Source organism: Styela clava, chromosome 6 (genome assembly GCF_964204865.1).
Source record: "Styela clava chromosome 6, kaStyClav1.hap1.2, whole genome shotgun sequence".
Taxonomy (NCBI): domain Eukaryota; kingdom Metazoa; phylum Chordata; class Ascidiacea; order Stolidobranchia; family Styelidae; genus Styela; species Styela clava.
This window is the reverse complement of record NC_135255.1, coordinates 22,859,343-22,873,380: the sequence shown is the minus strand read 5'-3', so window position 1 is coordinate 22,873,380 and position 14,038 is coordinate 22,859,343. Positions and strand designations below refer to the sequence as shown.

The 14,038-nt window shown below is 36.2% G+C and overlaps 1 protein-coding gene across 2 annotated transcripts in view; it reads left to right on the top strand.

Moving 5' to 3' along the window:
• Window positions 1-5,276, top strand: part of LOC120331618 (uncharacterized) — an 84,746-nt gene extending 79,470 nt beyond the window's left edge. Inside the window, exons 1-3 of one of the 2 annotated variants that reach the window (XM_078114003.1) lie at window positions 4,015-4,103; window positions 4,517-4,632; window positions 4,909-5,276. In XM_078114003.1, the coding sequence (XP_077970129.1) occupies window positions 4,049-4,103; window positions 4,517-4,632; window positions 4,909-5,106 (369 nt within the window). In that variant the 5' untranslated portion in view covers window positions 4,015-4,048 and the 3' untranslated portion in view covers window positions 5,107-5,276. Of the gene's footprint in view, window positions 1-4,014; window positions 4,104-4,516; window positions 4,633-4,908 lie in introns of those variants that run through there. The other variant, XM_078114002.1, reaches the window with a different exon arrangement.
• Window positions 5,277-14,038: the final 8,762 nt, after the last annotated feature.

The following is a 14,038-nucleotide window of genomic DNA, read 5'->3' as shown; positions in this document are numbered from 1 at the left end:
GTTCACAATAGGATGGTTGGGTTTAAGGCTGTCGTTGAGAGTTTTCACTACGAAGTCTTCGAACTTATGGTATTCAGTTTCTGGCACAGAACTACAGCCATGGAGAATCACACAGTTTCTTCGGCTGTATTGTTCTAAATCGTCCTGTTGCTTTTCACAAGTCTCCAGCCTGCTAATAATCTCCTGGATCTTGAAGGAGATTTGAGCCACGTCATTCTGGAACCTAATGATGTCCTGGGACTGGTTGCCATGGTCTTTAGAGGCAGACAATAGAGTTGCATGTGACATTAGCTCTTCTTGCTTGGCCTGGAGAGATGAGATAGCTGCAAGAATCTGGGTTTGGACTTCCTTGTTCATCTTGAAGTAACGTTAGTGCAGTAGTGTGATTGATTGATTGCAAGGTGGAATTAGGTAGGTATGCAGATGGTATATCCAGTAAGATCCACGTACAATAATAGTACAGTAGGTAGTAGGCTATCGTACTTTCAGTCTAATCAAAGATTACAATAACATCTTAATCAAATAGCGAATAAATAAGTGGTGAGAATAAATATGGGCATACAGAATAAAACAGAGTTATAGACGTGGTCGTCTCAATACAAAATATATTGTACGGTAAGCGATAACATCCAACACGACATGCGCCGCAATCCAAATGCACTCGACAAATCGAGTTAAACCACCTCCAGGCCAGGTTTAAAAATGCGCCGATTTCAAGTCGAGATTTACGTCACAGAAAGTTGAACCACCTTTTTGATCCGGACTTAAACCGCCGATCCAAAGTTAAACTCCGATTTGAGGTTAAACTACCTTTTTGATCTCTTGAAATGAACAAACCTACAGCCTGTGTTGAAAATGTGCATTAGATTGTTCTACATTGATAGTTTCATAGTAAACCATTGACAGCGAAATTATACCGATAAATGCTGGAAGATTTACAGAACCCTGACAGCAAAGGTAGTCGAAATCAAATCCCCAAAATTGCCGAGTTTCGCAGTTTCTAATTTTCCTGGCAAATTTTTGCAATACATTATTTCCAGGTGCTTGTTGTCAGACCAGAATCTTTATGAAATTGTAGTGTGCAGAATGGCCAGATGATAAATGATGTCGTGTTTAATATTATGTGGTTAGTAGTGCCTTCTAGTCAGTAGTGAGGTCTGATCTGAATGTCCTTGCCTCGCTACTGGCGCAGCAAATAATAGGTAGTCTTCGAAAAACTTCTGCTACTTTTATAATATTTAATGTTTCCTTAGTATTTGTGTGCCTAAAAACCAATCATTACTTGTTTCTTCAGCTTCACCAGGTTCTTTATTTTCTTGTTATTGTTCGGCACCCCATCTTTTTTCTCGAACGTTTAATCGCATTGTCGTAATTCCGCAAATGCTGAAAGTTTTTTGATGCACAAATCTTATCAGGCGGCCATGTCCATTTTGTCGCCTTGGGATTGAATCAACTGACATTTCTGTCAATTAACGTTCCATTTGTTGCAACCGTGAATGATCGCCCCCAATCCCTGCTCACATTCGTACTGGTACTTCTGTAAGAGCACATCTCTTGTACATGTAGCGTACGTAGTTGTCACGGGTCGTCTTAAACTTGCTAGGCAGCTGTTTACAATGTTGATCTCTCCATAACGTTCCATAACATAACATTAATTTTTTTCTAATTACGTCACATGAGCAACAATGCAAATGTTGTTCCAGGTCTGGATGCTGAGATTGCGATTTATTGTTCAATTCACGAAATATAAATCCATCGATATTTTTCTAATTGCTTGATATGAGCAATATGCAAAGGTTGTTTCAAATTGTATTCATTTAAGTGTGACTCAGCATCCCGTACACAAACATTTTCACGCAAGCAAAATATTCTCCGAAACATGATTTTATAATTATCTGGTTAAATATGACCCACGGTGCAAAAGTTGTTCTAAGTGTCTGAATGTTCAGTCCGCAGCGTTAATTCAATCCACAAAATATAACTATGCGGGTCTACTGACCTCTTTACATGGACAGAATATTCTTACTGACCTCACCACGATTCTGCAGTCTTTCGAAACAACTTCTAGCCAAAGTGTATAGGGCACTACTGACTTGTTATTTTTGTAATCATATTTGTTTACAACTGGAATAATTATCTTGACCCTTTGTACTTATAATTTTGGGAATATGCTCCTCTACTATTTGCGTGGGCAAGCAATTTCTCCGTTCAAAGCAAATTCTCGAAAATACAGATACAGAATTGACATTTTTTATGAGGTATTGCTTTCCTAATATAAAACAAAAATATGTTTCCTAGAACAAGTCTAAAAAGACATCATATTATGTAAAACTAAAGACGGGGACGATTTTGAATCACCTAAACATAGCACTTGAAAATAAAGCACAATTAAATTCCGTTAATCTAGCATGTATTGCATGACTGAACTCAATACCAACCAATATATTAATAAATAAAAGTATTTATGACTTACTTCTGGTAAGGGTTTTATGGTTTTTTGTTTCAACATCTTTCTTTCGTGAGCTCTTGAGCTCTCTTTGGGGATCATCATGATTAACTTCAACTGCGCATAATTCCGCGCAGGAAGAAATTTTCTATCTGCTTAAGCATATATTGCTGCTTTCGTACTGGATGTGTTGGCCGCGAATATAATTGTAATATTGAGAACTGTGAAGCCAATTTGAAATGTTCAAAACAAACAAGGTTCTGCTTGTATTATTTTTCAAAATCCTTTTTATACATGACATACTCTCATAATTTAAGCTTATCATTAGTGAATTCATACTGGTGGAAAACCGCACGATTCATTTAGCCTTATCATATGCGAATTCATATTGGTGAAAAACCTCACGATTCATTTAACCTTATCATGTGCGAATTCATACCGGTGAAAAACCTCACGATTCATTTAACCTTATCATATGCGAATTCATACTGGTGAAAAACCTCACGATTCATTTAACCTTATCATATGCGAATTCATACTGATGAAAAACCTCACGATTCATTTAACCTTATCATGTGCGAATTCATACTGATGAAAAACCTCACGATTCATTTACCCTTATCATGTGCGAATTCATACTGATGAAAAACCTCACGATTCATTTAACCTTATCATGTGCGATTGATTTCATACTGGTGAAAAACCTCATGATTCATTTAACCTTATCATGTGCGAATTCATATTGGTGAAAAACCTCACGATTCATTTAACTCGATCATATGCGAATTCATACTGGTGAAAAACCTCACGATTCATTTAACTTTATCATGTGCGAATTCATGCTGGTGAAAAACTTCACGAACATTCAACCTTCTATTCGTAGCACGATCTTCAACCACGGTTGGTTCAGTTTCTATCACAAGACTACCATGATATTAAACTAAATCACTAAAATCGACTTTCCACTGGGGCATTAACTTTCTCTTTCGCCTGTATACATTGTGGCATCCACTTCGCGTTTCTCGAGTGCATCCAACAATATGACAATCGTCGAAATTGTTATGTCTAGGGTCCAAAAATGTTGCGAGAATGCAATTGTAGTCATTTAGTATTTTTTTCATTTTTTCAAAAAAAAATTTAATCACATTTTGCTACAAGCTTACTCAGATGAAAATAAACCCATTTACAATTGTAGTGTAAGTGAAGCCCCATAGACGATAGAAGCAATGTATCAACAAATGTAAGACATACAAATTGCGTTACATATTCGTCTTATATTTAAAAGATAGTTAAATTTTATCCGTGCGGAACGAAGGGACTATTTGTAAAGTGACCTTTTTTTAGTTGTCAAGTAACGCACAACACTCCAGTTGCTCCCTACTGTATAAAACTTTTATCATAACATATACTTTATTATAACATAGAAAAATAGTTGTAATATTTGGATGTTTTTGTTGTTTCAGAGATGTATTCCATGTAAGAAATATTGAAGAAATCAATACAAACACATATTAAAGAACTTTTTGGCAACCAAAAGCATTGCTTTTCGATATCGTATGTTATTGTTTCACTAGCACATCTTCTATACACGGAATCAACAAAATGAAAGTTCTACTCATTCTTGTTATCTACCTCGTTGCTCCATCCTTCTGTGAAGGTGAACGTGAACTAGGCTTTGAGGTTCTTTCTAACAAGATAATTATTAGATTAATGATTTATAATTGGAAAAGTTGTCGTATTTGACGGACCATAGGAAGAAATTCAAAAACTTCATTTTTCATTTTTATCAAAAATCGATTGTGCGCTTTATAAGACGGCGTAGCCTTTATATTGCCTACACTCAAAACCAATACCGGTTTCGCGCCTTATAACGTGATGCGTCTTGTGTATGAATAAAACCCAATCTACGCAATTTATTGACTGTGTGCCTTTTGGTCCCTAAAATACTCATCCAACAGAAATTTGTTGCTTAACATTTAAAAATTACTACGAACTGAATTGTTTTTCCATTGGAACTGGTCAATCTCGCACGGTTTTCAATATATCGTTCCAACTTTTGTTACTTGATAGATTGCAGGAGGATAAGAGATATATGCTATACTTCTGTGGTACATACTACCAGTGACATCAATTACAACAAAGCAGTCAACATTTGCAAAGATCGCAACGAGGATATTGACCCAGTTGTGAGTATTAAATATACGACTTTGTTATTTTTATTACAAAGTAAAGCAACGTCGGTAGTCAGTTGTTTCAAACCGAATTTTAAATCTTTTTTACGGCCTTGTATAGCGAGTTGTAGCCATTTCACTATGCATAACAGAAAATTCATTTATAATGCAACATGGTTAGAAAAAAATATACTAAATAAATTGACTCTTTTGCTAACCAAAATTCGGAATAGAATATTTTCTTTTTGTTCGCATACTTTTATTTAATACTTCTCAATATGTTTTCTTTAGAATGTTCGAATTACATCTCCGGGTTCATTTGCAGAATGGTTTCCAGGCTATCTGCTCACAGGAAAATATCTGTTTGAAGATTTTACAAACGTTTGGCTCACTGTTTTCAACGATCCCGATGCTGCTGCCCAAGGGATGAGTAACGGGGAACCGATAGCTCAGACTTATGGAGTTCTTTGTGAGATGAAGTTGAACTAAAGCGCTCGCAGTATTGTATTTTAATCGCCATTTCAATGTTAAAATCCTTTCAATTAGTTTGATAAAATGCTTCCAGGAATTCAATAGTAATCAGGGCAGTTTTGGAAAAATGTGTCTACAATATTTTACGTTTTAACATAGAGAATATACGAGATTTTGAATAATTTTTCTATTTGTATCATCAATCTTTAAAACAGTAATAAAAAAATTACAAAAAAACAAATTGAAGTCACTGATTTGCTACTTGTGCAATTTTTGGTCAGGTGAATAGTTTATTCAAAATACAGATTGTGTTTGATTCGATTATCGAAATTTTGAATTCAGCAAAACTGTAGAAGTTTAGAGCTCGAGTTAACACCATATATATGTCTTTTCGCTCGTTTCGACCGATTACCACGGAGTCCGAATTTTAATATTATTATTGAAAAAACATTTTCAGCTTTGGCATTTTTGAACCTAATGCTATAGCTTTTCCACTAAACAAGTGTCGTAACTAATGATCAAAGACGGATCGGGCTAACCCTTAAGTTTTAATCATGAACAAATGAAAATGTATGTGGTGATGATCGTCATTTGCAGTAGTAGCTGGCATTGGATCTAAGGTCGCTGGTCATGGTCATTGATCTGCGACTGAAGAGTCTCCATTGAAGGTCAAATTTAGATTCTACCAAAGATGAGGGCTGGTAATGATGATTTTCCAATCCATTGGAAACATAGTAGTGACGCTGGCACTCTGGTTCATATGTTCGATATTCTTATCACCATTTATCAGAATAGATTATTAACCATTCATCCCGGGCTGACGTATTTCGGTGTGGAAATGTGATACAACAGTAGGGAATTGAAATATTGTGACATAATCGTTGGTAAGTTAATACCTCACAATTGACTAAACTGAGTAAGAGGATATTGGTTGACTCATAATATCATCAAAATTGAGATTCTGGTCGCCAATCTATCAGACATTTTGTAGCGATAAACATAACCAAAAACACAAATCTCACTAAATGGATCATCCAGTATTTGGTGAAAAATAGGATGAAACGACGCACTTTAATTGAGATTGTAATTATACTATAACTGAATAATTATTTATAAATTTGGCAACTTGTTCTTGATGTCTTCTTTATCATTCAGGGAAGTATGGCCGTCATTCGGACAGTGACAGCAATCGAAGATTAAGTTCTGAAATAAAAAGATGGACAGATGCTACCCGGCTTCAATACAGCTTACGTAATCTGTCTAGGGTAGGCTATACTTTTACTGATAAATTTAAGCTTGCAAACAAAAAGATGTTGCTTGTGACAATAACGCACAGCTTAAATTTATATGTCCCGTGTAAAAGTAATCAATTCCTTTCGTGATAATTGACTTGACTTGCGAAATTGGTAAGTTTGGATAATCCTACTCAGATAATATTAAACCTATGCTATACTATTTTTAAAATATTTGATATTGCTCATCATTTGGATATTGGGAATATATAAAGATTCATTTTTGCGTCCAGAATATATCAATCCTCCTTCATAGACTCCGGCTACCATTACCCACAATGCCACCGTTACACGTGTCGTGTCTGTTTCAGCTTCGACCTTGCCGCCCACATTCAGTTGGATTGGGTGGACCCTCGCTTCGGTCGTTTGTAGCTTCAATACTTTTTATCAGCTTTTCCTGGTCGTTTGCGTGCAACATTCAAAGGTAGTTATGTCTATTGCCGATTTATGTGTGATGTATATAATATTTTCACTAATTTTCTTTGCGATTGGCCGTCCAATTTCACATTGTAATATCATATTCGACTCGTTTCTCTATTTCAGAAAGAAATGGAAATTATGCAGATATTCTTGTGCTTTACAATATTTGGCATACAGGATGCAAAGGTAATTATAATTATGTCTATTACTTCATACTGACTATCCTATGTTATTTTTGCTCAACTACTCCGTTTTGCTGTTGAATTTGACATAGCAATATAACAAAATATAGCCTTTGTTTTCCACTTTAGGAGGAATTGGAAATGATAGAGAGAATAACCAACGGCTGAATTTCAGATACAACAATGGATCTTGAAGATTGTACATACAAGATAAGTACACGTTTGAATTAGATCAGATTTTAAGAATTAGTAATTTAACCTAGAAATCTTTTAGTACTGATTAGCTATGGATGCTTAATCAGTTTCGACCGACCTCGTTGCTTATTAACCGCGCGTCTTTTGTCAAGATTATACAGAGAGAAGGAAACAGGTATTTGTTTGCTGTAAGCAAAATTATAATTCTAGCATTGTTTTTTTTTATTGACTGTAGTTTAGTAAGTCTCAGCATCCACCCACCGCTTGTATCGTGGTCTTAGTTTCACGAATATGTCGCGTATTACAGATGTGAACTATTATTTTGTGTAACAAGTGTGTTGTATGAATGATAGTATTGATAGATTTACGCGCAAGAAAGATTTAATCGGCTTATGGCTGTGTTCTCTTTTCTATTGCAGATAAACTACATCTAATATTTCTTAGATAAAGCATCTTTTTATTTTCGGGTTAGCGTAGTCTTGTTAAATTAAACTATTGCTCAGAACTATTTCCAATTTCTATCATAATTTTTCTTTAATTTACCGGTAATCGTCTAGGATATTTGAATTGATTTGTACGATCTTTATTTTACTGTCCTATTATACAATTCTCTAGCTTTTCAGTTCTAAATAGATTCGTAAATCGGTCCGATTTTTAAGGTATTTTGTCTTGGGCAGGTTTTTCATAGTTTGTATTCAATTGATCAATAGTAGAAACATCACAACACATACATAACAACATACACACACGTATAGGAATGAAAGAGCGATGATGTCAATCAATCTATACAATTCTTTCTTTGTATGCCATTGCGTGAAGCAATTATTATCTTGAGCTGCGCAACGATTTACGCTACATTCGCTAAAATTATACGCGTTCTTGTAACTTATTCAGGGCCGCTTCTTTTTATGCGATTATTTCACAGAGCAAACCTTACAGTCTCCCACGTCATTAGTGAATAATGGTAAATGCACCTCTACATTTTGAAGTCTCTAGAGCGCCGTGGTGGCACACGCACGGTCCTGAAATTCCCTAGCAATTTCGTCACTGAATCCTTTCGTTATTCTAATGCCACTGTTTCAATAGACCCAAATGAATCAATTCTAGTTTCCGATGCGTAGTTCAAATAAATCGATTCACTAGTTTTTAATATAACAAAATATTTTGACTAAAAGCATTTCTACGTTACGGCCTCTTCTTCGGGATGAATATGTAGATCATCAATGTATAATCAATACTTTGTAGAACAAGAACATACCAAGTATATTGTTCTCGCCAGATTTCAGCTGATTCACGCGTGTTCGCTGGCTACGTCTGAGGCAGCTGTTTTCATTTGTAGGTGGAACAACTGAAATGAAAAAAGAGTTCTGGGTTTATGAGAAATCTTTCGGAGTAACCTTTCACTTCTGTATCTAATAAGGCAATAAAATGATGAAGATTTGTATGAATTATTGATTTATTGTTGCCGAATATTGATAGGTATCATAGCTAAATTTTTTGTCCTCAAATTGTATCAAGAATTTGTTTCTAAACAGTATTTTTTCATTTTTCAATAAATCGCACGGAGTAGGATCTCCTATATTACTGGAGATTAGAAACGCTGGAAGCATTTCATTTTCGCTAAATGCAAAATTTATTAACACTGCCTATTCGAGGTAATTATACGGTTTTGATGCATCTGTCCTAAACAAATCCTCATATTTTCAATCAATTTTTAAAGGATTGTATACGGTTTCAATCTAGAAACCATTAATTAAAATAGTGCTATCGATTCCATTATCTTTATTAATTTGGGTTTAAAATATTATTTACTGTCTGGATTTTCATCGATCCAAGCATTTTTAGTTGCCAACTGAAAAATTTTCTTAATAACATTCTTATTTTTTCTAAGCTTACAAAAACGTTTGTCAAGATTACTAATCTCTTATGTTTTTTACACCCTTATCTTTACAACTGTTTTCCAGTATTAAATAGAGTTTACAACCGAATTCTGGCTTATACTCAGCATCCTTGGTTGCTTCCTCATAAATCGACATGTATTGTATGGAGATGAATCTTGATATTCGGATTTGTAAGACATCCGATAAATGCAGCTGTGCATTTCTTCTCCTTAAATCGTTGATGGCTTTCTTGAATTCTGCGACGTAGATAACAAACAAAAAATTAATTTCACGGTCGCTTCATTTTGTAAACTGCCTATTATATACTCTAATAATAACAAACACATTTTACACTGCTACAATATATTTCAGATTTATCTGATGAATCAACCAATAATTTCTTAGTTGATCGCTAGATGGAGTAGATGACAGAGCAAATGTCTGAGTTTTTCTCTTTTCTCACATGTTCACATTGTGAAGAGGTTTGATTTGAAATCCTCATCACCTGAATAGATTCAAATGGAAATTGGATTATATGTATATCCATCTTTTATCGTTAAACATACTATGCTGGCCCCGTGGTTTGTAGTCCTTTTTGCGAGTTGTATATCAGCAATCGACCCATCGACTCCTCTTCACCTATCTCCGTTCACCGGTCAGGTTGATAACAGACTCGCTTCCCGAGTACCAAGAGTGGAATCGAAAATCATTAGTAAAACGTTCTTTTAATCAGGTTTGTGTGCGACACTGAAAGAAGCACAATATTCTCATTTCCGCGATTTTCATCGTGAAGTAGCGTTGACAATTCAACGTTCAAAGTTCATTGGTTCATGCATAGCTCAAATTGAAGCTGGCATTTGCTAGTGCACGGAGTATAGTTCACTGATCGGATTACAGTATACTGATTCTAAAAGTAAACGTTCGGTCAGTATATGCTTTCTCGCCAGAGGACACCTGTGAAATTTTGATCGTTATTTCGCGCATTATTGTACTGAATTACTTGCAACAGAAATTATGATTTTTTTGTCGTCTCGTTTGAAAAGCAACCAACTCAAATGAAAGAAATTAACTAAACAGTGAGAGTATATATACATATACAATGCATAAAATAAAAAGGGTGCTTTTGGAAAACAGTTTTATCCGTCAAAACAGTATATACAAATAGACTAAAACAGTGTCGGAAAAATTGCATCGAAAAATGTATATATATATATATATATATACAATGAGATTAGATCTCCCACGGCTCCAGCGACTTTCTTTTCTTGCAAAGCCAACACAAAACATAGGCCCTGTGCAAAACTAACCCAACTACGCTTATTATTAGAATTAAAAATGTACACCATTCGGGCGGAATCGGAACTTGATTTGTTCATGGCATTTGTGTCTTAATTATTGTTTTTATTTTATTCTCTTTTACTTAACAATAGACGATAAAACAAAGTTCAAAAATTCTTAATTATTCACCACTTGGTGTCTTTTTATTATTGTTACACCATATCTAGCTTCAACAACTTTCAATAGGAGCTGGCCTCGAGCGGCTGTACGTATAACTCTTCAGCCTCGATGGGGTTTAATTGTATGTTTTGTAGAGCATATAACATGCTTTCCGGGAGTAATACATCTGTTTCCACCGCGTAATTTATAAGCGACCACATGGGATTGCTTGTTCGTTCCGACAACGTTTGGGTATAACCTTGCAAGTACGGGCGATATCTTTGCGATGATTTTCGTCGGCCTTGCGTGGGACGAAGTTCAAAAGACCATGCAAGATGGGCTCCATCTTGCTGGGTAAACGACTCGATACATTGTTTCAAATATTTCAACACACTTTCCTGGTCTTCATTTTCATCAAAAAATAGTCTCACGTTTGTCGATTCGCAGGATCGCCCACTTGTTTTACTGCTGAACTCCATGTTGAAGCGAACAAGTCCATTGGATTTTATTCGACCTTACCATAAATTTCGCAGTTTCTCGTTGCAATTACCAGCCACTATGTAGCCATATATCTTCTTTTTTAATTTCTTTAGGCGGTTTTCCCCGTCGATTTTCCGTGGCATCGGGTTGCCTGTAACGGTCGCCGGAGCAGGATTGTTGTTAGGCACTATAAGTCCATTTTCTAAGTATAATTCGTTTTTCAGGTTGGGTGCGCGCTGCCTTGCTTTGGGTAGGCTATGTACGAATGGGTCTTTCACAAAAGGTTCTAACAGCGAGTTTTCTTTGTCCTTGTCATGTTTGGTCGATTCAATTGTTATAAGATTGACTGGGGAGATAGCATCTCGACAACTAAATTCGCCTTCCATTGTCATTTCGCCTGTTTCCTTTTTTTGTCACCAGAGTCGTCATTGGGGAATTGCCTTCGTGCATCGTCAGCATTAATTATCGTTTCCACAGATTCTACGTCATACATCGTCAATTTCACTGTCGTTTAGTTTTTCTCCACTGTCAGTTCATTCGACAGTTCTTCGTTACCTCCTATCGATTGTGGAGAATCATTGTATAGTGGAGAATACGTTGGACTCAATATTTTATTATTTTCTTTCCTTTTACCCTCTGCACTTAGCTTGTTCGCCTGATCAGCAGTCCTTCTGGCCATTTTACTGGCGATCCTAGGGTCACGATTCGACACACATCCAATTGTGATCGTTCCTTCTTCGTTTTGTATGTTGTCGTTGGCTTTTTTTTTTGGAATCGCCTTTACAATTTGGTCCGAGTTGAATAACAATTTGGCTGCCATTTCGATTTTGCCATATCTGACTCCACCGACCTTCGAGATCGTATGACGAACAATTTCAACCCCCCAAGTTCTGGTATCTTTTGATCGAACACGTCAACGGGGTATGTTTTTGTCATTTCGATTTTGCCATATCCTGCTCCGCCGAATTGAGCAACTCTCGATTTGCCATCAGAAAAAAGCTTTCCATGTATATTTCTTTGCCTGATTGCTTAGGAGTGTGCTGGCTGAAACCAAGCTTTGGCATTTTTTCTCGTTAAATCGTTGATGACATTCTTATATTCTTGATGAGTTTCTACAGCGTAGATGCGTATAACGATCACTTTATTTCGTCCAATATATACCCTAATAACAAACACTTATGACACATTGTACACTGTTATAATATATTTCGGATTTTTCTGATGAATTGAACAATAATTTCAGAGTTGACCGCCAGATGGACTAGTTACTAGTGTATATTAAATAGGTTCGTTACCCACCCACCCGATAATGTCTGTGGGCCATGGTCTCTAGTTGAGAACCAGTGGTATAGATAGTTTTCTGTGTGGCAAATTCGGAAGCAGGGCATGTATGGCATTCTTCGTAGTAGTATGCCGTTTCTATCTTCACCTCAAATTTCATCAGACACAGAAAACAATATTTTCTGATTGGGCAGTAGCATCGAAGGAATATTACGGAGACTGTAAGTCAAGGTGGTCCAAAACCCCAGATTATTCAAATCTGTATGAATATTTATGTGTATTGTAGATTTGTTTTTGGTGTATTTTTTCTCACCTTCAATCTGCATAGTTCTGATATGAGAAGCTAGAATAACATCAATAACTAGACGTAAGCAAACAGACATATATACATAACAGTATACCAGAGCGTTTATCGCCAATATTCAACTTCCTTGTGATAGTCCTCGAAGCAAGTTTTGCCGGGGTCCCCGCGGAATCTTCGTGATGGTTTTATCTTTGCTCTGACATTTCGACCTAGATCGTTCACTACTAAGTAATTGCCTAAATTCTACCCGTTCCATTTCCGACCAGATGTGGATTCACACACAACTCCTGCATTGTGCATACATATTTTTAGAAAGTACAAAAATACACGTCTATACCACGCTTTTGACTTACGATTCAAATTGTAGTGAACAGCTCTGGATCAAATTAAAATTGTTTACATACAAATGATATTTCTGATACTCAAATGGGAGTTATCAGGTGATTCACTCGTTACCCTGCTAGCTTGGCCCATTTCCGGCTAAGCGTTTTTTTACCGGTATGAAATTGTATATATGATATATTTTAAAGTTAAGCATCAGGTTTCAGATAAATAGGCCATATGAAATCACTCAAATTTGGTTTTTGTAGTCCAATCAACAGATTGATTCTTGTGCTTCCAGTTTGTGTAATGGAGATAGAATCGAAGCATGGTGGAGTAAAAACGTTGATAGTAAGCGAAGGCGCCCGAACATGATTATAACTGCCATTTGGGCTGAGGGAGTTGTCGTAAAGTCCTGGTTTTGTACCATCTCAATTAACATGGGAACCTAAAAATATTAAGTTATCGACTCCGAATATACACTTTCTTGGATTAGGGCTAATCCGTACCCAATAATTTCCCACGGTCGATTTTTTTCTATGTCGTATGACGAACAATTTCAACCCCGCTAAGCTTTGATTACTTATTATCAAGCACATTAAGGAAAAAATGAGCACATCAAGGAAGTAAGTTTCCGCCATTTCGATTTTGCCATATCTGACTCCACCGACCTTCGAGGTCGTATGACGAACAATTTCAACCCCCCAAGTTCTGGTATCTTTTGATCGAACACATCAACGGGGTATGTTTTTGTCATTTCGATTTTGCCATATCCTGCTCCGCCGAATTGAGCAACTTTCGATTTGCCATCAGAAAAAAGCTTTCCATGTATATTTCTTTGCCTGATTGCTTAGGAGTGTGCTGGCTGAAACCAAGCTTTGGCATTTTTTCTCGTTAAATCGTTGATGACATTCTTATATTCTTGATGAGTTTCTACAGCGTAGATGCGTATAACGATCACTTTATTTTGCCCAATATATACCCTAATAACAAACACTTATGACACATTGTACACTGTTACAATATATTTCGGATTTTTCTGATGAATTGAACAATAATTTCAGAGTTGACCGCCAGATGTACTAGTTACTAGTGTATATTAAATAGGTTCGTTACCCACCCACCCGATAATGTCTGTGGGCCATGGTCTCTAGTTGA